The 26,328-nt window shown below is 40.4% G+C and overlaps 2 protein-coding genes across 3 annotated transcripts in view; one reads left to right on the forward strand and one right to left on the reverse strand.

Annotated features, from left to right (window-relative positions):
• The window catches only part of cadm2a (cell adhesion molecule 2a), a 508,011-nt gene that overhangs the window by 320,485 nt on the left and 161,198 nt on the right, over positions 1-26,328 (forward strand). The window lies entirely within an intron of this gene.
• On the reverse strand, positions 11,426-18,914 carry LOC141299724 (C-type lectin domain family 4 member E). Its single transcript, XM_073830108.1, has 3 exons — positions 18,213-18,914; positions 11,751-11,878; positions 11,426-11,646 (listed from the first exon to the last, which is right to left on the reverse strand). The coding sequence occupies exons 1-3, from the start codon at positions 18,442-18,444 to the stop codon at positions 11,539-11,541; spliced, it is 468 nt and encodes a 155-aa protein (XP_073686209.1). The 5' UTR covers positions 18,445-18,914; the 3' UTR covers positions 11,426-11,538.

Below are 26,328 nucleotides of genomic sequence, written 5' to 3' on the forward strand. Positions count from 1 at the left end.
GGGTCTGTTTTTTTCTTTGTTTATGTCAGTGGTTCTCAAACTTTTTTGCTCGCGCCCCCCTTTAAACCTAAAAAATCTGGCGCCCCCCTCCCGAAAATACCTATCCCACCTAAGACTAATAAATGATTGTACTAAACATAATGAAAAATTTATGCTTAGTTAAAAAAAAAAAAAAAAAAAGGCTACAGGACAAAAACACATGCAACACTTGAAACATTAAAAAAAGCACAGGGAGAATAACTGTTATTATTGTAATTCTCTCTGTTATTTATTTATTTATTTATTTAATTATTTATTTATTTTAGTGGGTTCCATGCTGTCCTAAGGCATAGCAGGGTTTGAAATTAACTTTTTTACTTGGTAGCACTGGTACTCCCAACTTCAAAAAGTTAGGAGCACCAAAAAAATATAGGAGCACCCAATTTATTTTTAGTAATGTGCCGATCTTGATTCTTCATGGCTGATTCTGAATGAAAATATGAGTACACGAACAAGATGTTTATTTTCTCTATTGTAAGTACAGCCGTTTAAATTACAGGGAGCCACTGCATTTTTAAAGAATCTACAGTATAAATAACACAAAATAAACGACACAGTTCTTTCTTAGTCGTGTAGGCAATAAATGCAGCCATAATCAAAGTAGGCAACTGTTTCAATATTCAAAGTGCAAATAGAGACCGAATTTTCCCATCATGATACAGAGCTATAGAAAACTACACAACTGATTATAGCCCAATACTAATAACAGCCTAGATATTTTATGTAGTCTAATTTGCGGGAGTCGATCTCTAAACGTGGGGTATTAAAATTGCTCTTGAATGCGTGTGCATGTTTTACTTTTGGTTTCATTTTAACGATCACGCGAATCAGCGGTGCTGTGCATGCATTCTACAATACAAGACATTAATTTTGCAAAACCATTTGAAAGTGGGAGGACACAAACAGGATTTTTAAAAAGCCCCAACAGAGAGAAGAAAATCTTTACGTTTGACAATTTAATACACAACAATTTCTAATCAAAATGAATAGGTCCAAAGAAAATATTTTTAATCGTTTAAACATTAAAATGTTTTTTTATGTTCCGTTTCTTTCTCAAAACTGCTTCACAGCGTTGGCTGCTAGAAGCCTCTGTAATAATACTGTACGTATATCAGCAAGGAATGTGTCACAGTATAGAGTATAGTATTTGCTGTACTGCTGTTTTGAGCACAGCCCTATTTAGAGAGCCCCTTTTATAGTTATAAAAATATTACTAATTCTATTGTTTGAGTCCTGAACTAAACAAATGCAATTAAAACTTTGAATAATACATTATTTGTCTTATTAATGACATTGTTACTTGTTACGTAAGTAACTGGATGCCTACAATGAGGTGATGGACCCGAGGGGCTCTTTAATGTCTTGTTCCAGGTTCCCTTTTTATACTTTGAGCACCTGCCCCTTTAAAGGTCTCTGCACGGCCCTGTTCACTAGCATTTAATACAACACAGGTACATAACTGTTCACACTGTCAGATAACTGTCAGGTTATCTTTCATGAGGAAATATATTTGTTATTATTATAAGAAATAACTCTTTACCTGTGTGTTCAGGTAGCTGGATTCTCGTTGTATTTGAGTCTTCTATCTCCATTGTGATTTTACCTCTTATAACATCAGCATTTTCATAGATATGTTCTGTCTCCCTTTGTCTCGCTCCGGTGTCCATTCTCTGAGTCCTGCCTTTGATTTTCAGAGAGTACCAGTGAAGATAGAACCATTTTAAAATACAACCTAAATGCATATATATATATATATATATATATAAATATATATACACACAGCTTTTCAGTGGACAACATTCCATTCCTGATGTGTAGAAATTTTTCAAGTATTTTTATACAGAAGTTTAGCTCACTGAATGTAACAGAAAGGCTCGTTCTGTCAGAAGATTAATGATTATACCAGGAATCTGCCACTATTTGATTAATCAGAATGTTATCGTCAATTTAAAAAAAAAAATAAAAAAAATAGTCCACAATTTTCTACTCTAAGCCATGGCATTATTAAAAGGTGAATTGTCAAGAAAGACATAACATTACATGGAAAAACACTCTCTCTGAAGATGTAAGGGTGAAAAGGTTCATAGAGATTGTAGCTAAACAAGATTTTAAGTATAAAATTATCTATGAATTCCCTAAATGTGTCATTAATTAACCTAAATATTGCACAGAAACATCTGTGCATTATTTACATTGTAAACACACTTTACCAAGACAACTCTCAAGATCTTTTTCTCCCGTTTTAGCTTCTCTCTCTCTCTAGTCAGATTCTCATTCATGGATATGAACTGCTTTATCAAATTTGTGCTTTTATGTTGTGTGATGAAATGCATTCTTAATTTCAGTACCTGTGCGTTTAGATGACTGGATTCTCGTTGTGTTACTGTCCATGGACTGTCTTCCAAATTTGCCGTTTTCCCTTTTCTGTATTTTTGTTCACTTTCTGAGTTTTATTTAGTGTAATCAAGATACCAACAAACTAGTTTCTAGTTTCTCTCCTGGAGTGGACTGTGATGTTCCACATCTGTGTTCGTGTAGACATGTATTCATGCAGAAAGGAACTGATTTGTGGAAACGTTTTAATTAATTATGCATAAAGGAACTATAACTTGCCACAGAATATCACCATAACATCATAAATATTTGTTTCAACAGTTTTGATTGTGTTCATTTAAATGAGGTTCAGATGCATTTATCATCACATGTTCACTCCGTGTCTTTATAAAGTCTTTAAGAGGCTTCTTTACTTTGATTCTGGCTGGTGTTTGGGAACATTTCCTGCTTTTGAAATGTTCGAGTTGTTGCTAGTTCATCAAAAGTTAAGACAGCTGATCTTTTTTTTTTTATGGTTGATGGTTTGGGACCTCTTCTAACAAGCAGTACGGTGGTCATGATCATCTCTGATGGTAAATAATAGTTTTGCGCAAGTTAAAGAGGAGAGTTTAAGCTGTTAATTGCTGAAAATGATATCCTAGACTACACCTCTACAGACATCAGAAGAACACACAGCTAAACTTCACTGAATAACTTCCTGAACACCACAGACATGATGTGATATTAAATGCTAGTGAATGGACTATAGCAAGTGTTTATAATTTTTATATTTTTCCCTTATGAATGAGTTTTAACAAATTAAATTTAAGACAGTTCTGTTAAACATAAAACTTAAAAGTTTTTGATTTCATTTGTGTTACTTTAAGGATCTCTTAGGTTCAATGATTGATAGAATGTGGAAAATAATTTTAAAATCATTAATAATAATAAGTCAATAATTATTAATTGATTTTGTATTGAAGGTAGCTTATTACAGAAAACAGTAAGGATCAACAGGCATATTTTCTCCATAATAGACTGAAAGGTGAAGTCATGAAAAATACTAACAAACCAAACCTGGGATAAATTCAACAATAAAAACTCAACAATAATACTGGAGCCATAACTCTTGTTTAACAACTTTATTTTATTCAAACTTCTTTGAAGTACTGGAGTGGAATAAAAATAACTGGTCATTTACAAATGAATAATGACTACACTAGACTAGAATCTCACAGTATATGGCAGAATGCTTAGAGAATGCTTGAATAAAACACACTTCTGGAGTCATATTTTGCATTCTTTGTATGTCTTCCTAATGAAACACACCTGACTCAACAGATCAGATCATTAGAAGAAACACCAGCACACAAAATGTATGTCTGACAAAGATGTTCAAAATGTGCAGTTGTGGAGAAACACTACTTTAGTTAAAAATCAGATATTACAACAGTTATTACAACAGTTTTGTACTGTTGCACTTGTGTCAGAAAGGTATGTGATGTTCCAATGCCAGTATAAGCTGTGAAATCCTCTTCTCACAGATCCATCGATAAAGATCAGTACATGGCACATTATTCCAACCTACTGGCCACCCTGGTGGAGGTATAGCCAGATTCGCAGCACGGTTCTCTCTTCTACCTCTACTTGGCTCTTTAGACCCCCAGAACCTGCAACAACAGACCAGCATTAGATATTCAGTGCTGCTTTCTGTGTGATATGATACTGACTGTGAGTAGTTTCTGATCTTCACACAATCATTTCCTGAAGAACACATACATGATGTTAGTCCCTTCACTTGCATTTAATACAGCACAGGTACATAACTGATCTTACTCTCTTTGAAGGTTTTTGCCTGTGATATTATGTTTCCTAAGGAAATGTATCAATTATTAAAATCCTTGCCTGTGTGTTCAGGTGGCTTGGATTCTTGTTGTATCTGAGTCTTCTATCTCCATTGTATTTTCATCTCTAATAGCATCAGCATTTTCATAGATATCATCAGTCTTCCTCTGTATTGCTCCTTTGTCCATTTTCTGATTTTCAGAAAGTTTTAGTGAAGACAAGAGCTTTTCAAAATGTAACCTAAATGCAGGCTAATATATTATTTTAGATACCAACTAAAAAATAAAGATAACAACTAACTAATACTAGCAGTTTTTCAGCGGTGGTTCTTATTCTATTCCTAATGTTGGAAAAGGTTCAGGGTTTTTTTTTTTTCAGCTCAGCTCAGAATGTTACAAAAGGGCTTGTTCTGTTGAAAGTTTATTGATTATACGAGGAACCTGATACTATTTGAATATTCAAAATGTAAATGTTCCACTGTAAACTGTAATGTTCCACATCTGTGTTCATGTAGCCATGTATTTATGTAGAAAGGTAGAAGATTTGTGGAATTTTATGGAATTTCCTCCTGTAAGCCATGTAAGCCACACTTGTACCCCCCTGCATTTCTTTAAATAGACCTAATTTGATTACTTATAATTTCAGTGTTTTGAGAAATAATTAAAAATTTTACCCTTGCATTTCTGTTTACAATAGCCTACTGAAATACTGAATATGCAAGTCAAGTGACCTTTACTTCTACATGCTCGGGGAACAAAAAGGTACAGAAGCTGTCACTGGGGCAGTACCTTTTCAAAAAGTATATTTGGTACCTTTTAGGTGCTACTATATCCACAAGTTTGAATGAGGCCTTGCGTCAAAAGTGGGAGCGTCTTCCGGTTCAAAGTAAACAAGCGGGACACTCATTCATTCAACAGTTGACAGGAGTGACGGGCAAATGAAGCCTTGTGAAGCACTGAGACTTTCCTCTGACTGTTTCTGAAAAAGATTCAAAGCTTCGAGAGTGTCGAATACATCACTATCTGGTGGTTAGTAAAAAATAAAGCAGCAAAAAACCTGTGAAGCTCTGTCAGAAGAAGCATTCACCACAATTTTCTAAAATCATCAGATATGTCAGAAGAGAGCAATTTATGATAACAGTCATGAAAAGGACATGTGAATATGAATAACAAATGTTTTTTTTTTTTTTTAATAATGAAGATTGAGTAGATGTGTGTATTGAAAACAATGAGATGTTTAATACATTTTATGCTATATTTAGTTTAATTCAATTATACAGAATAACAATAAATCAAGAAAGTTGTCAAAACATCGACAAGCAAATTTTCTCTACCAAAGACTTAAAAGGACAGTTCACTCTATATAGGATCAATTGATTACAGGTTTGCATTCTTTTTTTAAAAAAAAGCTTGAAAGTGATCCATTCAAAATGTTCATTTTTAAGCAAACTGCCCTGTTATTGTTTATCAGGTAAAGCATGCGTGTTTATAAAGTGCTGTAATTATTTTAGATTAGGAGTGTCCAGTCCTACTCCTGGAGGGTCAACATCCTGACTTTTGCAATGAAATATGTGTCTGATGGTAGACTTTCAAAATGTGCAGTTGTGGGTGTCCTTCAGGAAAAAGGATGAGAAACACTGCTTTAGATGAAGATCAGTTATTACAAAAGTTTTGGACTGTTGGTATGTTCCTATGGCAGTATGAACTGTGAAATCCTCTTCTCACAGATCCATTGAAAAACATCAGTACATAAAACATCATGCCAGCCTTCTAAATGACCAAACTCTGGTCGAGACACAGCTACGGTCACAGCACAGTTCTCTAATATTCCTCCAGTAGGACCTCTAGACGCCCAGAACCTGCAACAACAGATCAGCATTAGATGTTCAGTGTAGCTTTCTGTGTGATATGATACCATTGTGTCGCAAAATGATTCACTGTTTCGAAGTGCTCCAATCGGATCATAAATCATTTGATTTGGAATGGGACTTCAATACGCATATCGCAAATCATTTGATTCAAAACGAAACTTAAAAGCACGTACTGTATGGTGAATCACTTACGGCAGACAACCTGCTGCATTTAGAGCAAGTGTAACGATAGTTGCTGCATTCACGCAACCAATCATTTCCCGACGATTTGTGCTTTTAATTCGAAATTTGAAAATGGACAGTAACTAAAATGTCTTGGATTTGTATCATCAAAGCTTACCGATGTTCACGTGAGTTTTCTCATTCAGGAAATATTTTTTTTTCCAATCATTCTGACACCCCATAAATGTAGTATTTAAATTTACATCCGTGTCATAGCACCAAAAGACAAATATTTCAGTCGACAGTTTATTCATTTAAGTGGCTCCGAAATGAGCCACCGAAATATGCGTTCTGATTCAGTCCGGTACATACCAGTCATATGGGTGGCACCGGATTTCGGTACCCAACCCTACCTAATACTCAGTTAAATTCAGTGATTTCTCACCCAGAGGTCATGTTGCTGCCATCAACCCATTTCCATGTTTCCTCCACATCAATGTCAGTCAGACCAATATAGACTGCAGCAACACCAGACATGTTCATTACAAAATCCTGAGTGCATTAAACAAGTACACATTATAAACAGACAATAAACACATTTCATCTGACCATCTCTCATTTAACTGCTAAACACTATAAACACACATAAAACTCTTTCACTCACTTGTTCCTCACTGTTGTTTATGATGATCAGATCTGCTCCTCTATTCAAACAGTCTTGTCTGCTCTCAGTCCAGTTCTTCGTCTCATTGGACATGTAGTAACAAGTGGATTGATAGCAAATCCATTCAACTGTTAACAGAACCAGATCTATTTAGCTTTTTATTCCCACTTTCACTTATCTGTCTGTAACTTATAACACTCATATATTGTGTACACTGAAAGCTTCTTAGACAACAACCCATCTCCATAATGCTTTAAAAAATATGTTGTATCCACCTTATTTTCAATGCAGAAGTTATTTTCTGTGAATGTGCAAGAATTCAAATTCATTAGCTGCTATAGGAAAATAACTGAAGCAGATGACACCAGAAACCAACGACATTCAACTTGCAAGTGTACAAATATATAAAAAAAATAAGGTGGACAGCAAAAAACTACATAGACTAAATAAACATTACCACAAATCTGAAGTTCATTGGTCATGTTTGTGTTCTTGATTATTAGCTGGTCTCTCTCATTGGTCAGCTTTTCATTCTTGGATATGAGCTGTTGTCTCTCTTGAGTGAGTGTGACACACAGCACTATGACTGCAGTCAGCAGAAGAACACACAGCAGCACCAAACACATTGCAGCTGTTCTGTAGTTCATGACCTTCACACAGTCACTTCCTGAAAAACACAGCCATTATGTTAGCCCCTTTACTAGCATTGAATACAGCACAGGTACAGAACTGTTCTCACTCACTCTTTGAAGGTTTGTGCCTTTAATGAGAAAATTATTATGATTATTAAACTATGTACCTGTGTGTTCAGGTGGCTGGATTCTCCTTGTATTTGAATCTTTTGTCTCCATTGTGATTTTACCTTTCAAGGCATCAGCATTTTCATAGATATCTTCTGTCTCACGTTGTCTCGTTCCTGTGTCCATTCTCTGAGTCCTGCCTTTGATTTTCAGAGAGTACCAGTGAAGACAAGAGGATTTCATAATAACCTAAATGCAGGCTAAAATGTTTTTTAGATGCCAACTAACAGATAAAGATCAGAACTAACTAATACTAGCAGCTTTTCAGAGGTGAACCGTATTGCATTCAAAATACTCCACAAATTCCTCCTGTAAGCCATGTCATTATTAAAAGGTGAGTTGCCATGAAAGACATAACTACATTACATGGAAAAATACTTTCTTTGAAGATGTAAGGGTAAAATAAAAAAATGGGGATTATACCTAAACATCTAAAATCTAAAAAAAAAAAAAAAAAAAAAAATGTTTAAAATCATCTGTGAATTCTATAAGTTTTGTCATTAATGATCCTAAAAACAAGAAACATTTATACATTTACATTGTACACAAAATTTACCAAGACAACTCTTAAGATAATTCTTCTCCCGTTTTAGCTTCTTTCTGTCTCTCAGTCAGATTTTCATTCATGGATACATGAACTGCTTTATCAAATTGGTGCTGTTATGTTGTGTGATTAAATGATTCTTAATTTCAGTACCTGTGCGTTTAGATGACTGGATTCCCGTTGTGTTACTATCCATGGTCTGTCTTCCAAATTTACCTTTTGTAGCAAAGTCATTTTCATAGATATCATCAATGCTTTTCCCATGTTCTCTGTACATTTTCCCTTTTCTGTATTTTCGTTCACTTATGACAGTTTCACTGTTGTCAAGATGCCAACAAACTAACACTAGTTTCTCTCTTGAAGTGGACTGTGATGTTTGTGTAGCCATGTATTTATGCAAAAAGGAACTGATTTGTGGAAACGTAATTGTTTCAATTATTTATGAATAAAGGAACTTCAACTTGCCACAGAACATCATAAATGTGTTTCAACAATGTTGATAGTGTTCCTTTAAAGGAGGTTCAAATGCATTTATTATCACATATTCACTCAGTATCTGTATAAAGTCTTCAAATGCTTTATTTTATTTTGGTGTTTTGGTTTGGGAACACTTAAACATAAACACAAATTTAAACATTCTTTAAAAACTGTTTGCGCCTTCAAATATTCATGAATAAATCAGTGACAGTGAAGAATTCTTATGGTTTTTTAATTGTATCTTTAATTTTTAATTCAATTATTAATAACAATGTCGGTTTATTTATTAAAAACAGAGACTGATTGATAAATTTTTAATTGAAGGTGGCCTATTACAGAATAACATCAAAACTAAAAGTATGTTTTAAAAAAAAAGCATCAACAGGCAAATTTTCTTCACAAAATGCTCAAAAGATAAAGACTTGAAAAACGCTAACAAACCAAACATGGGATAAATTCAACTATACAAACTCAACAATAATATGGGAGCCATAACTCCTTATTAACGACTTTATTTTATTCAAACTTCTTTGAAGTACTGAAGTGAAATGCATTGACAGGTCATTTACAAATGAATAGAATAGAATCTAGAATCTCATGATGTATATGGCAGAATGTGAAGTTCACTTCTAGAGTCTCACTTTGCACATTTTGTATGTATGAAACACACCTTATTCAACTCATCACCTCATTAGAAGAAACTCCAGCACATGAAATGTGTGTCTGATGAAGGAGGCGTTCAAAATGTGCAGTTGTGTTGAGAAACGCTGCTTTAAATGATAATCAGTTATTACAAAAGTTCTGTACTGTTGAAGTTTTGTCAGAAAGGTGTGTGATGTTCTTATGGCAGTACGAGCTGTGAAATCCTTTGGCCAAACATGTTTAATCCAAGTGTTTTGAAGAGACATGACCATTTTACATTTAATTAACATGTAATTTAGACACAGACTGTACAAATACAGTAAATTTAAGCTTAATCTGTCTATTATTCATATTTTTAAATGAAATTTTTAAAACAGTTTTTTGTGATTTGCTTATTTAACTTTTTTTTTTTTTTTTGCAGTCCTCTTCACATAGAAATATGCCAGAAAATGAGTGATGATGACAAGTAATTAATTATAGGGTGAACTATATGTATCTGTTCTCAACCCTTCTCAGTAAAACTAAAATGAAGTTAGTTTTGGCAGTATTTAAAAAACATTTTAATATCATATTCTATGAATGAGTATGACCAAATTGAACAAGACATAGTTTTTGATTGCTATGAAATGTTCCATTTGTGTTTCCTTTAGCAATCTTAATGACTGATAAAATGTGAGAAATAATTTTAGAATTATTGTGAGTAGATGTGTATATTCAAAATTGCATAATTCTATTTATTTACTTATTTGAAGTTAGCTTATTAGAGAATAACAGCAAAACAAAAAGAGGTTGAAGCCTCAACTGTCAAATTTTCTCTACAAAACTAAAGGCTTAAAGGTGAAGATTTGAAAGTGGCCCCCATTAAAAATGTTACATTTTAGGCAAATTGTCCCTTTATTGTGTGTCAGGTAAAGGATGTGTGTTTGTAAAGTAGTGTATTTATTTTAGATCTGGGGTGTCCAATCCTGCTCCTGGAGGGTCAACATCCTGACTTTCACTTTAACACCCCTGTGTTTTTCAAACCCTGATCCTGAGCTGCATTCTGATTACCAGAGTCCCTACGTAGTCATTATTGAAGTTCACTTTACTTAAATGTGTTCAAGATGTGTTAATTCAGAACATCTTGCAACATTATCAAACACAGACAATGCTTAAATAATACATATTAAAGGTGTTTAAGGTTTGATACCATATTATACTTTTAAATAAATATAAATTATTATATCTTTGTGTAATACATGCACATATAATAAATGCACCTAATTTAATTAATATAACTGTCACTGTCAAATGGACTAAACTGAGAGCTAAAAAGCTGTTCCAAAATAAATATTGTTTATTTATACATAATCATGATATTTACATTTTAGTTATTAGGTTATCGTGTCTCACACACTTTATGGACTAAATAAATAAATAAATCACACCTGAATTATTCAATATTATTACATCAAACCCAATAATAATGCTGCAGTCTCAACTCATTTTAAACACCCTTATTTTATTCAAACAAAAAGTACTGGAGTGATTTACAATGACTGGTGATGTGTAACTTAGTAATGTACAAATAATAACTGAAGACAGGAATCTCACTTATATCAGGGGTGCAAACTTGTCACCCTTCGACGAAATTCGCCATTTTCACCTTGAAATAGGTCATTCACGTGAATCGTGTAGATCTGTAAAAACATTTTGTATGTCTCCCTAATGAAACACACCTAACTCAAATCATCAGAATATATTCTCCAGCAAATGAAATGTGTGTCTGAAAAAGGAGACTTTCAAGATGTGCAGTTATGGGCATCCTCCAGGAACAAGGTTAAGAAACATTGCTTTAGACAATGATCAGTTATTACAATAGTAATGTTGAACTTCTGTCAAAAAGGTGTGTGATATTCCTATGGCAGGATGAGCTGTGAAATCCTCTTCTCACAGATCCATTGATAATGAAAATTGTTACATGACACATCAGCCCATCCTACTGTTTTAGGCCATTCAGAACTTCTAATCACAGTCGCAACACAGTTCTCTATACTTTTTATGTTTCCATTTGGTTCACCCTCATCCCAGAACCTGAAAATACATAGAAACATTAAATGTCTAGTGCTGCTTTCTGTTTGATATGATACTGACTGTGACAATCATTTATTATATAATAATCAGTTCAATTTAGTGATGTTTCTCACTTATATGTCACGTTGGTGCCATCCACCCATTTCCATGTGCCCGCCACATCATTTTTACTCAGACCAATATGAAATCCAGCATTACCAGACATGTTAACAAAATTCTGAACAGATGAAAGTTGCACATTTATATCATAAATAGACACGTTTTATCTGATCATCTCTCATTTCGCTGATAAACACTATAAATGCACAATCTTTCACTCACCTGTTCCTCACTATTGTTTATGATGATTAGATCTGCTCCTCTATTCAAACAGTCATTTTTGCTATCACTCCAGGTCTTCGTCTCATTGGATATGTAGTAACAACTGAATTGATAGTAAATCCATCCATCTGTAAATATAACAAATTCAGCTGTTAGATTTTTATTCCTATTTACACTCATCTCTCTGTAACTTATAACAGATAGTATACTCATTGATCGTGTACACTTAAAGTTACTGAGACCACAACTCAACTCTATCATGCTTTAAAAATGTCTGCTGTATTGAAAATAACAACATAGTTAAAAGAAACGTCTTGGTTACGTATGTAACCCTCGTTCCCTGAAGGAGGGAACGGAGACGTCACGTCGGAGACCGACGAATTGGGATATCGCTTTAGAGATACCAATCCTCTTTGTGTGTAAACTAAACGAGCCAATGCACATTGGCATGCATGATTGCATCCAGCTGTCGCTGATCACAGCGTGAGCATAAATACACAGCAGGTGCAATGCATAGACAGGATTTCGCTGAGGAGCCGAGCTTGGGTCCGGCCGCACAGCGGTGGTACAGCAGCTGAGGCGACGGGACGTGACGTCTCCGTTCCCTCCTTCAGGGAACGAGGGTTACATACGTAACCAAGACGTTCCCTCTCAGTCGGTCTCTTCGACGTCACGTCGGAGACCGACAAATTGGGATCCCTAGCAAAGCGCCGCAGCTGCTGCCCCTCTCCAGTGTCCTGAGCAAGCCTCCTGGCCTCCAATTTTTGCTAAGGCCAAGGGCGGATCAGAAGGACCAGTCACTGTATAACATAGCACTACCTACTTAGTGAAGCTGGAGCACTGGGAACGTGCGGAGCTCCCACCCATCCCGCAGGAGGTTCGGAGCAATACGCATATGGCTCATATTAGGACATATGGAAGAATGGAGGTGATTGAACCCTCGTGAAGATGGTAGAAGGTTACCGGGGAAACACGGTCTCTGTGGGTACCGTGGAAGACATATGGGATTCACTTAAGTCTCTCATGTATCCTAAGCCTTCTATCGGTTCTAAAGATTCATCGAGAGAGGCCTGGCGCCTAGACGCTCCGCTACGTCTGGAGCCGAGGAAGGAGGACTCGACAGGGTCTACATGGACACTCTGGAGAAGATAGCAAGCCGACCTGAGCCAGTGCCTCTCAGTGTTTCTACCCGTTTGAGGTGAGAACACAGGAGGAGACTGGCTCTACACGAAGGCTATAAAACCTAGCGAACGTGTTGGGGGTCGCCCAGCCCGCAGCTCTACAAATGTCAGATAGCGAGGCGCCACGAGCCAGCGCCCAGGAGGATGCAACACTTCTAGTACAGTGAGCTCGCAACCTGAGCGGGCAGGGCATGCCCTGAGCTTGATAAGCCAAGGCGATGGCATCCACTATCCAGTGTGCCATCCTCTGCTTGGAGACGGCCTTCCCCTTCTGCCGTCCTCCGTGACAAATAAAGAGCTGATCTGAGGTCCTGAAGCTTTGCGTCCGGTCGACGTAGCATCTTAATGCTCGGACGGGACAAAGCAAAGCTAGGGCTGGGTCTGCCTCCTCCGGGGGCAGCGCTTGCAGGCTCACCACTTGATCCCTGAAGGGAGTAGTGGGAACCTTGGGCACGTAGCCAGGCCGGGGCCTCAGGGTTACCTGGGAATCTGCCAGCCCGAACTGAAGGCACGAATCGTCGACCGAAAACGCCTGCAGGTCCCCTACCCTCTTGATGGAGGCCAATGCCAGCAGGAGCAGAGTCTTCATAGAGAGATACATTAGCTCGACTGACTGTAAAGGCTCAAAGGGGACCCGCTGTAGTGCTGTGAGCACCAGAGACAGGTCCCAAGAGGGTACGGAGGGGGGCCTAGGAGGATTTAACCTCCTCGCTCCCCTGAGAAACCTGACGACCAGGTCGTGCCTGCCTACCGACCTACCTTCAATGGGGTCATGGTTTGCAGAAATAGCGGCTACATAGACCTTAAGGGTGGAGGGCGACAGCCTACGCTCCAACCCTTTCTGCAAAAAGGTAAGCACGACTCCGACCGACCATCTTCGGGGGTCCTCATTTCTTGAGAAAGCCCACTCGACGAACAGGTTCCACTTCAAGGCGTAAGCATGTCTCGTGGATGCAGCTCTCGCCGAAGTGATGGTGTCTACCACTCCTTGGGGTAGATCACTCAGAACCTCCGCATCCCGTCCAGGGACCAGACATGTAGTTTCCAGAGGTCTGGACGCGGGTGCCACAGGGTGCCCCGTCTCTGAGTCAGTAGATCCTTCCTCAGAGGAATCCGCCAGGGAGGGGCTGTCGTGAGGAGCATTAGTTCTGGGAACCAGGTCCGATTAGGCCAGTAAGGCGCCACTAACAGGACCTGCTCCTCGTCCTCCCTGACCTTGCACAGTGTCTGTGCGAGAAGGCTCACTGGGGGAAACGCATATTTGCGTAGGCCCCGCGGCCAGCTGCATGCCAGGGAGTCCGTGCCGAGTGTACCCTCGGTCAGGGAGTAAAAGAGCTGGCAGTGGGACGTCTCTGGAGAAGCAAACAGGTCTACCTGAGCTTTCCCGAAACGTCTCCAGATCAGCTGGACCGACTGGGGATGGAGTCTCCACTCTCCGGGAAGCGCAGCTCGTGAGAGCTTGTCGGCTGCACGGTTGAGCAAACCCGGAATGTGAATGGCACGAAGCGACCTCAGATGCTTCTGACTCCAGAGGAGGAGAGAACGGGCGAGCTGTGACATGCGACGGGAGCGTAGACCACCTTGTCGGTTGATGTACGCAACGGTCACAGTGTTGTCCGTACGGACCAGCACGTGTTTGCCTCGAAGGCGCCCTTTGAGACGGTTCAAGGCAAGGCGTACTGCCAGCAGCTCTAGGCAGTTGATGTGCCAGTGTAGCTGGGGGCTCGTCCAAACCCCCGACACCGCCTGCCCGTTGTACGTGGCTCCCCAACCGGTGGTGGAGGCATCCGTGTGTACCACGGCGTGCCTGGAGACCTGTTCTAAGGGGACTCCTGCCCGAAGAAAAGCTAGGTCTGACCACGGGGTGAAGGTTAGGCGACAGGCCGAGGTTACTTTGACCCGGAGAGTGCCGCGCTGCCACGCTCTCCTCGGGACTCGGCCACGAAGCCAGTGCTGAAGTGGTCTCATATGGAGCAGACCAAGCGGTAAAACTGCCGTAGCTGCTGCCATATGCCCCAGGAGCCTCTGAAACTGTTTCAGTGGGACCACTTCTCTGCTCTTGAACGTATTCAAGCAGTTCAGCACCGACTGAGCCCGCTCTTGCGTGAGGCGAGCTGTTTGGCTGACCGAGTCCAGTTCCACACCAAGAAAAGAGATCCTCTGCATGGGGGAGAGTTTGCTCTTTTCCCAGTTGACCCGAAGGCCCAAGCGGGCGAGGTGTGCCAACACCAGGTCCCTGTGTTCGCATAACTGCTCTCGAGAGTGTGCTAGTATCAGCCAGTCGTCGAGGTAGTTGAGGATACGAACGCCCTGTTCCTTGAGGGGAACAAGGGCCGCCTCCGCGACTTTCGTGAAGACACGGGGCGAGAGGGACAGCCCGAAGGGCAGGACCTTGTACTGATATGCTCTGCCTTCGAACGCGAACCGCAGAAATGGTCTGTGGCGCGGAAAGTACGCGTCCTTCAGGTCGATCGCTGCGAACCAATCCTGGGGACGAACACATCTGAGGATGTGTTTTTGTGTGAGCATTTTGAAAGGTAGCTTGTGAAGAGCTCGATTCAAGATGCGCAGGTCCAGGATCGGTCGTAATCCCCCGCTTTTCTTGGGTACTATGAAGTAGGGACTGTAAAACCCTGTCTTCATATCGGCTAGAGGGACCGGCTCTACAGCTTCCTTCGCCAGCAAGGTAGCAATCTCTGCCCGTAGGACAGGGGCATCTGCTACTTTCACTGTAGTGAAGTGGATGCCCCTGAACCGGGGCGGACGCCGGGCGAACTGAATCGCGTAGCCGAGCCTGATGGTTCGGAGGAGCCAGCAAGACGGACTGGGAAGCCCTCTCCAGGCTCCCAGCCAACGTACAAGAGGGACCAGCGGGACCACTGACGTACCCGCGGGGGGGCAGCGAGGTGGAACGCAGGGACCCCGCTCGGGCGTCTCTGTGCCGGTCCGAAGCGGGGTCAGAGTGTCTGTGTGTGGTGTGAGCAAGACATTTACCTGCGTTCTGGCAGCTGGTGCGTGAGTAGTCCGTTCTACCGCACTCTCCAACCGCCCAGCGCCATTTGCTGGCGGGAGGGGAGAGGGGGTGAAGCCCGGGGATAACCCGTGCAACACCCGCTGTCCCCTCTGGGGACCCAGAGATAGTAGAAACTGCTCTTTTATTGAAAATTTGGGTGTCACCGGCCGTGAGGCCGATGACGGGTTTCTTAAAAGAAACTTTTTTAAAGGGAACAAAAGATTCTCCGCCCGGCCCTCTTCCGGGGGAGGGAGTGGTGCGTTCACCATCTCCCGAAGAGCAGCTTCCTACATCTCTGGGTCGCCCGTCTCAGGGACGCTTGTTCTTGCGTTTCCCACTGGTCTTGGTGGGAGCCTGGACGGGCGGGGCGGCCGCCCTGCGACCGGCTCCACGGCGCCGCTGTGAAGGCTGCTGCGCGGGCTGCTGTGGAGCGGGGGCGGAGGCAGAGGCAGAGGGCCGCCCTCGGCGACGAGCAGACCGAGGTGCCGCCGGCGGCTGGGTGGAGGCAGCAGCGGGAGCACGCCGGGGCAGGATATGACTGATGGCCTCAGTCTGCTTCTGGGCGGCCGAAAACTGCTGGGCGAAGTTTTCGACTGCGTCGCCGAAGAGGCCGGTCTTGGACACGGGGGCATTCAGGAACCTGACCTTGTCTGCTTCCCTCATGTCGGCCAGACACAGCCAGAGATGGCGTTCCTGGACCACCATCGTGGACATCGCACGACCCAGAGACCGCGCCGTAACCTTCGTCGCTCGTAGCGCGAGGTCCGTAGCGATACGGAGTTCACGTAGAACTTCCGTGTCGTGACCACCCTCGTACAGGTCCTTCAGTGCCTGGGCCTGATGGACCTGTAACAACGCCATAGCGTGTAGGGCGGAGCCAGCAGCGCCACAAGCCGTGTAGGCACTGCCGATCAGAGCCGACGAGTGCCTACAGGCCCGGGAGGGGAGCAACGGGTTGCCCCGCCAAGTAGAAGCGGCGCCGGGACACAATTGCATCGCCACCGCACGCTCCACCGGCGGGACAGCCGCGTACCCCCGCGCTGGTCCGCCATCAAGGGTGGTGAGGGAGGACGTGCCACTGGAGCGGTTTCTGGCAGTAAAAGGTGCCGTCCACGTCCCAGTAAGCTCATCATGCACCTCCGGGAAGAAGGGCACTGGGGTGGGACGCTGAGAACCAGCGCGAGCCACCCCAAGATACCAGTCATCCAGCCGAGAGGGGTCGGGACGTGATGGAGGGTTCCATTCAAGCCCTACCTTCTCGGCGGCCCGGGCAAGCATAGCCATCATCTCGGGGTCGGTATCCGGCACCGCTGACCGCCCAGCGGACGGCAGCGATCCGGAATCGTCCTCCCCCGAGAAGTCTGGCTCACCCCCCGATGCAGCGATTGACATCCGGTCGTCAGGGGGAGCCCCAAAAGTAATGAGCGGTACCTCACGAGGAGGACCAGAACACTCTTCTGGGAGCTCCAGATGGAACGGACTGTCGGTGGAAGGAGGAACCCCCAGCGGATCGTCCGCCGGGAAATTCCCCACCGTCACCGTCAGACCAGTCAGCCCTCTGCCAGAGGTAGAGTCCCCACGGCGTTTGCCGGGGGGAACGGTAGATCTGGGCAGAGGAACTGGCACCCCGCCCCTTTGCAGGAAGCGGAGTCTGGTCCGCAGCTCCGTGATGGACATGCCGCCGCAATGACGGCATGACTCATCCACAAACGCCGCCTGAGCGTGCTCAATACCCAGACACGTCAGACAGCGATCGTGACCATCACCTGGCGCCAGGTAACGACCGCATCCAGAAACGCACGGGTGAAACGGCATTGTGTTTCAAACACCTCGTCTTTAAAAAGACGTTCACCCGTGATACTCTTTTAGAAACTGCTCTAGTGCTGAAGCACACAGGGGAGATGGCCGCTGCGACACAGAAGGCAGGTAGTGCAATCCTTGACTGCGCGCTTTTTCCACCCACAGGAGACCACCACCGCTGACGCGCCGTACCGCCAACACCGCAGTGAAGAGTTCTTTGAAGAAGAAATGGCTCGTTGCGTCTCTCATGAAAAAGATCGGCTCCGATGCGAAATGCTGTCTATGCATTGCACCTGCTGTGTATTTATGCTCACGCTGTGATCAGCGACAGCTGGATGCAATCATGCATGCCAATGTGCATTGGCTCGTTTAGTTTACACACGAAGAGGATTGGTATCTCTAAAGCGATATCCCAATTCGTCGGTCTCCGACGTGACGTCGAAGAGACCGACTGAGAGGGAACCTTACCACAATTCTTAAGTTCATTTCTTAGCTGCTGTCTGTCATTGGTCAGATTTGTGTTCTTGAGTATAAGCTGCTGTCTCTCATTGGTCAGGTTTGTGTTCTTGAGTATAAGCTGCTGTCTTTCATTGGTCAGGTTTGTGTTTTTGAGTATAAGCTGTTCGCTCTCACTAGTCAGGTTGTCATTCTTGGACATCAACTTTTCATTCTTGGTTATGAGCTGTTGTTTCTCTTGCATGAAGATGACACACAGCACTATGACTGCAGTCAGCAGAAGAACACACAGCAGCACCAAACACACTACAGCTGCTCTAGAGCTACTATTTCTTGCTGAATCACTTGCTGAAAATGACAGACATTATATTAGTCTATTTTATTTTCAAATTCTCCATCCAATTTACACCAAATTTTATTAATAAATGTATCTCAGTTACCTGTGTGTTCAGGTGTTTGTGTTTTCGTTGTTTGGGTGTCATCAAAGTCCTCTTTTTCGTTCTTATGTTTCATATCTCTCACAGCCTCGGCACTCACATAGATATCAACTATTCTCTCTATTCTGTCTTCGGAGTCCATTATCGAGTCTTTATCCATGCTTTCATTCACACGCCCAGACATATTCCATGCAGTTTGGATGACTACAGCTTTTTAAGTTTAAGGTATAAATGTGAAGTATTAAACAAAGCTACAAGTCATACCTAACTTAGCTAATACTCTATTTCTCCGAAGTGGTACTTCGTTGTGCTCCTGTTGTGTCTTTGTGTTTGAGGTTATGGTTTGTGTATTTATGCAAAAAGGAACTTGCAACATGTAGGAAGTTCACACAAATGTCACAATCTTCTGCGATGGGATTGGTGAAGTAAAATGAATGACATTCAATTTATAATTGTGCAGCAGCTTTTCATTAGAAATGTATTTCACGTTTAACATTAGCAACACACTTGAAATTTAGCCAGTTTGTAAGATTTCATGAAAAGCCTGAAATATAAATTAATGATTTCTTTCTCTCTTAGGATATCTATCCGTATTTAGACAAAAAATAGAAAATAAAATAAACTTCACAAACTTCACAACTTCCAATTCCATTGCACAGAAGACAGATGAACTCAAATGATAATTTTGTGGAAGTAAATGCTCTTAATTTCTCTTTTATTCAGTTGCTCACTGGCATGTGACTCACAGGTTCATTTAAATCGAACAGATATTGAACGCACACAGTGTCAGACATTCTTCTATATTAGAGAATGGTTCTAACTACCGGCTGTCAAGATGCTTCATCATGGTCGCATTGTTCTGCGACTTCGGAAAAGCCAAACTCAGCAGGCAAGCTAGCTAAAACTATTACGTTGCTAAACTGTCAGACAACTTTTCCCTCCTCTCTGTCGCTTACTTTCTCTTCGTCTCTCCGCGCAATTTGTCCCACCTGAGGTTTTAATTGTCGGAGCAACTGAAGCGACGTGACAGAAGTCATTTTGTGGTCCATTATGTTTGTATGCAAAAGACAGGCCCAACAATTAGCATGTCACTGAAAAGCATTGTTCTACACTTCCCAGTCGTTAAAGGTAATCTTCCTGAAAAATGCACTTTTTGCTTCAGTCATTGGCTTCATAAGAGTTATATGTCCCTTAAGAAGATTTACAATGAAAAAACTATAATGTAAGTAAATATACGTACAACATATGTGAATGGTACATATAACAAAGGTTTTTATCTGTTTAAAGCATAAAGCTTGCTTAATGTATTATGCTTTTTTAATGTTTTTTTTTCTGTTTTGTTTCTGTCATGAGTGTATTTCCGCTGTATAAACAAATAATATTTCACAGTATAACTGTATTTACACTATATATTTGATTAAACAAATGCAGTTAGCAGGATGTAATAAAAGGTGTCATAAATGATGTAGTCCTATTGATGTTGTTTTAAGAACAGAAATGAAGCTTCCTCTTTTCTCTATGCAAACCGCAACTAAGGGAAGTTGGATTAGCACTGTTAACAGCATCAATAACAATCTTTCTGTTCTCATATTTTCATATTTCTGACGGGCAAAAATTACTCATCCTCATGTCGTTCCAAAACCGTAAGATGTCATCTTTGGAACACAAATTAAGATATTTAATAAACTTTCTGACGCTGCATAGACAGCAACGTAACTAATATAAGTTTAATTCAAGGCCCAGAAAGGTAGTAAAGACATTTAAATAGTCCATGTGACATCAGTGGTTCAACCTTAATGTTATAAAGCTATGAGAACACCTTTTGCGCACAAAGAAAACAAAGCTGTCGACTTTATTCAACAATTTCTTGCCACTTGTCAGTTTCGAAGATCAATTAACGTCTTACAGGTTGAGGGTACACTCTTAAAAATAAAGGTGCTTTAAAAAGTTCTTCAAGCGATGCCATAGAACAGGGATCATCAAATCTGGACCTTGAGATCCATTTTCCTGCAGAGTTTGGCTCTTGCCCTAATCAAACACACCTGAGCATGCTAATCAAGGTCTTCAGGATCATTAGAGAATGACAGGTAGGTGAGTGTGATCAGGGTTGGAGCTAAACTCTGCAGCGCATTGGACCTCCAGGGTAAGATTTGGGGAACCCTGAAATAGAAGAACCATTTTTGCTTCCATAAAGAACCATTCAGTCAAAGGTTCTTGAAAGATCCATCTCTTTCTTACCTTTTTATAATCTGAAGAACCTTCTTTCACCACAAAGAACCTTTTGTGCAACAGAAAGGTTCTTCAGATGTTAAAGGTACTTTAGACAAAAAAAAAGGTTCTTCGATGGCATTGTAAAGCACCTTTATTATTAAAAGTGTAAGTAATTAATGACAGAATTTTTATTTTGGGGTAAACTATCCTTTTAAGAAGATTTCTGTGCTGCTCTATTGTCACACTCCACCATTCAGTACAAAAAAGCAACAAATATGTTGAGTCTGAGAGCTTATATATTCCAAATTATACATTCAGTGTCCTTTCCCACAGTTTTCCGCTGTCAGTCAATCTTAAACGCTGTCTGTACAGAGAGGAAATTTAAAATGGCCCCTGCTTATTTTCTAACAATTTGATTGGCTGCTAGCCTGGAGTGTGCATCAGGTCTTTGTCTGGGTTGACAAGAAGTCAGGCATGAAGGATATGACATCGTAATGAGTCACCGTTATCGCGGCCATTAGAAGGCCCGCACGCCGAAGTTTGAGTGATTGGTGAAGGAAGGCAGATGGTAACGGCCCGCGTGGATCCATCAAGCGCCTGCCATTGTTCGTCCGCATTAGAGGGGCAGCTTTCTAATGGTAATTGAGTTTGTTTCGTTTGGCGAAAGCAGGAAAAATGCCACTGGCTGCACTGATGAGGGTCCTTGATTAGACCTCAGCTTTATTTCCCATTCTTTTTGCACAACTGAAGAGACCACTCCACATAAATGATGAGACAGGCTTTCTTCAGCAGGGCCCCAAGAGGGAGTCTCACAGTCCCAGCTGGTCCCTCGCGCACGCGTAATGTGGTAGCTTTATGCTGATGTGAAATGCCAAGGGTGCAGGCATCCATCCATCATCGTTACGGCTGTGGCTTCTGTTTGGACTCAATACAGGAGTCACTTTTTATTCCCTATATTAATTATTTTGGAGTCTCATTGCAGCTTTAGTTTACTTTCTCTCGGTGCGTTGCGATTACTGTTGTTTCAGAACAGATTCTTCAGCTTTTTACCTCACATTTAACTCAGAAAAATCTAATTCGGTGAACATAAACTAGTCTGAGAAAAAAATAAACTCTAGAGAGAAGCATTTTGCTAAATATATGCACCATATAACATATTCATTATGACTTTTTTCTATTCTTCAATATTTCATTTATGTTTGAATAAACACGTACAGTTTTTATGACAGTCACAATTTAAATGTTTATCAAAAAGCTAATTGGAGTAGAAATATAATTATGTAGTTGTTATTATTAAAAACTTTATTTAGTGTAATTTAAGCGTTTATATACAAATCATATACAAATTTTAACCTTCAATATTATATTAATGTAGTACCAACTAACTCTTATGTGTACTTCACAGAATTAGTTGACAGAATTTTTTATTTTATTTTGCATGTACCTGATACACACTGCTGGTCAATTGTTTGGGATCAGTAAGATTTTTAATGCATTTTAAATAAGATTCTAATACAGATCAAGGCTGTGTTTATTTAATCAAAAATACAGAAAAAAGTAATATTGTAAAATATTATTATGATATAAAATACATTCTTCTGTTTAATATACATTAAAACTCTAATTTATTTCTGTGATCAAAGCTGCATTTTTCAGCATCATTACTCTAGTATTCAGTGTCACATTAACCTTCAGAAATCATTCTAATATGCTGATTTGTTATCAATGTTGGAAACAGTTGTGTTGCTTAATATTGTTTTGGAAACTGTGATAGTTTTTTCAGGATTCTCGGATGAATAAAAAGTTAAAAAGAACAACATTTATTTAAAATAGAAATCTTTTCTAACAATATACACTACTGTTTAAAAGTTTGGGGTCAGTAAATTTGTATTCTTTCTTTTTTTGATAGAAATTATTACTTTTATTTGGCAAGGATGTCAAAACATTTAGATATGGTCTTAAAGCCCTTTCCTAAATTGTGAGCAGCCACAATGCACAGCCGCAGGTCCTCAGTGAGCTCCTTTGTCTTAGCCATGACTGTCCACAAACCAACAGCAGAGAGCTTCTGTTTTTCACCTGTTGAGTTGATTAAAACAGCTGTTCCCAATGAATCAGGGTAATTAGGATGCTTTATAACAGCTCTGACTATTTGGAGTGGTATAGAACTTTGGATTTTCCCATAGACTGTGACAGTTTGCAAAGAGTAATAATAATTTTGGACATGACAGTTTTTGTTCAAATGTAAATAAAAGCTGAGAAATATATTTTTCCACAATGATGCCTCTTGTGCATCGTTATATACTTATTATCTTCTTCTTCTTCTTTAAGTCCGAATTTGCCAGGAGTATGAATAATTTCGGGCTTGACTGTATATTGTTAGAAAATATTTATATTTTGAATAATTGCTGTTCTTTGTAACTTTTTATTCATCAAAGAATCCTGAAATAAGTATCACAGGTTCCAAAAAAAAATATTTGAAAAAATGTTTCCAACATAGATAAATTATAATAATAAATCAGCATATTAGAATGATTTCTGAAGGATCATGTGACACTAAAGACAGGAGCAATGGCTGATGAAAATTCAGCTTTGCATCATAGGAAAAAAATATTTTAATGTATATTTAAATAGAAACCATTATTTTATATTGTAATAACATTTTGCAGTATTGTTTTTTTTCTGTATTTTTAATCAAATATATGGAGTCTTGATGAGAGTAAGAGATTTTTTTTTAAAGTCTTACTGATCCTAAACTTTTTAACGGCAGTGTGTATCCAAAATAATCAATACTGAGTCTAATCAAATGTGCTTTTTTAGCATCACATATTGGACAGTTGTCACTATAGGCATATATTTTCAGGAGCCTGGGTTGTAATAATCTGTCAGAAATCAGCTTCAATAAACCAGTGTTTAGAGAAGGAGCAGTGGTGAAGGAAGGCATTGTGGGATACTATACATAAGGGCAAAAAAATGTGATACAGGCCGCATCCTGCTGGAATTTTGTGAATGGTAAATCTTGAATTTCTTGACAGTATAAACGTTGAATAGAGCTGATCTGATCTAGTAAAGAAAACCGGTTAAAGCTGACGGATAAAAGCGATAAACAAACTGTCCTTTAACGTCAGCAAAAAGGTCACTGTGTGTTCGTGTTGAAGAATATTGAGGGGCTGATTTGTAGCACTGAACTTTTCGCTACAAATTCAAATCATTAATACTTGTCCGTAAATGTCAGATCGGTAATAATACTCAAAACCAATAACATGATGTTGTTAATGAGTTAAAAGCAATACAGTAAATGAGCTCCTTTTTTATGAGTTGTGCTATTATAGGAAGTTTAGCTTCATCTTACATGTGACATGTCACAAAGGTGCAATATGTTGTTCCAGTGCTGTCCGTAGTGGGTTACTGCCCTGGAAACTCAGAGGATAATTTAACCATATTGATGTTTAAGTCTTTTATTCCAATAATTCCAGTGTTAGACTTAAAGAGAAGCCTCACTGGACTGCCTGACTCTGTGCTGCTGTTCTAGCCAAACTTCATTAGAGGCACATAGTTGAAAGCAACATCAGATGTCAGCGAAACAGCAGTGCCCCATAGACTACAGTAACTGAAACGGCAGGCTAAAAAGAGCGAATCAAGTGTTAGACGGAGTCTCGTCTGCTTTAAACTATTAAAAGTCCCCCAGCGGTGCTTTCAGACACCCACCCTTACATGAAAACACAGTACGCCAGCATTTCCAGCCCTTCTGCTGTAACGTACCTGCACTTGTACACGACTACAGAAAAGTTTTGCCAGGCCTTATAATGCTTTATGCATTTCAGAAGAGTAATAAAGACATCAGTGTGGGAATTGACCTTTTGCAAAGACCCGCCCACCTCTCATGCAATACATTGTGTTCTCACATAGCGAAAAATATATTGTTGAGCAAAGAGGAAATTGACAACATGCCGACATACAAGAAAGAATAGGTTACTTGTGATGCGAAACTAAGTCTTTCAAATTTTGTGGCTCTGTGATGTGTCTTGACGGATCACTGTAGCGCCAAAGGGAACGTGAACTGATCATCTCTTCCTCTTTAGTAGTTATAGCATGAAATAAACATCAGATGGTATCTTGTTTCAACCACAGAAAGACGTCAATACACATCATTTTTCGAATCCACCGATTTTAATCTACTCTTGTCTGGTTTGGCAAAATGGCAGATTCAGCAATATGATTGGTCAGATCACCTGTCAGTCTAACTCCATGCAAAGGGTCAGTTGTGTAGTGATCAAAGAATGTAAAAAAAAAAGCCAAACTTTATTATATTTCACTTTATAAGATGCATCCTGGAATTTCTGTATATGCTATATACTAACAAATTTATTTGTATTTATTTGTTTGTTTTTAATATATAATAGTGCTATTGTGAAATTTTACTAGTTTTACTAATTTTACTTAAAAATAACTAGTTTCGTAATATACAGTAGTCAACGTTTGAAGTGGATCAAAATATTTTATCAAAGTTGGCCTAAGACCAAAACAATACCTGTTTTTGTCTTTTATACTTTTAATATGTATATTGATGTATAATATGTATATATGTATAATATGTAATATGACTGACAAATACTTTTCCCCTCTCAACAAATACAAATACAGATTCAAATACAGATTATCATAGTATTTTTGTTTATGTGATCATATGTGGTGTTTTGGGTGATAGAGATCAGCCTAGTCATGAAAGACGTGCTTGGCAGGTTATGCAAATAACCACAGACAGACAGACTGGCCTGAAAACTCAGTCTGCCCCACTGTGATTAATGTTGTAGCTTGAAAAGGCGGAGGAAGTCCTGAATAATGCACAATCCGAGGGGTCCGTTTTTGCTTGGAGCGAAGCTGCGTGTGGTTACAGTATGACTAGAGAGATGTTTCTGCTGACCTCGATTCCATCCCCGTGAACAAATCCCAGGTGTCTTTGTGCTGTCAGACGCACTCTAAATTGCTTTATCAAGTGGCCCCTTATGTATTTATGAATGCTGCGTGTGGATGGCGTGCTGTGAACGAGGGTCTGCGCTTCTGTGTGGTAAATGAATAATAGACGGGAGTGGATGGGAAATATGGATGAGTTATACAAGCAGGCCTTGGAGTGGATGAGGGTGGATAAACTTCCCCTTCATCCCTCTTCTGACAAACCACCCTGGAGAGTCACCAAAACATGCTGATTTGTTCAAACATGATTTCTTATGGAAAAAGGCATGTGGACGTGAAAAGCCACGCTAACATTCGCAGTAGGGAAAGGCAGGAGAAATCTGCATTTTCCTTGTCATCTAAAAGCCGCTTTCTTGGAAACATCTCCCTCCTGCGACGGGCCGTCTCCCCTCGCTCTTTCTCTCTCCGTCTCTCTGTCTTTCCCTTTGAGGGTTTTACGCTATCCTCATTACAGAAAAGCCGACACGCCGCCGCACGGCTGCTCTATCGGCATCGATTTCACCGGTCAT

Source organism: Garra rufa, chromosome 23, assembly GCF_049309525.1.
Source record: "Garra rufa chromosome 23, GarRuf1.0, whole genome shotgun sequence".
Lineage (NCBI taxonomy): Eukaryota > Metazoa > Chordata > Actinopteri > Cypriniformes > Cyprinidae > Garra > Garra rufa.

What these genes read in the sequence shown, in the direction of transcription:
- LOC141299724 (XM_073830108.1), bottom strand. Translation starts at nt 18,444, where the DNA reads ATGCAAGAGAAACAACAGCTCATAACCAAGAATGAAAAGTTGATGTCC. An exon ending in AAATGAACTTAAGAATTGTG is followed by an intron (nt 11,879 to 18,212) that starts GTAAGGTTCCCT and finishes TTATATTTACAG; the next exon opens with ATGGATGGATTTACTATCAA. An exon ending in TAAACAATAGTGAGGAACAG is followed by an intron (nt 11,647 to 11,750) that starts GTGAGTGAAAGA and finishes TCATCTGTTCAG; the next exon opens with AATTTTGTTAACATGTCTGG.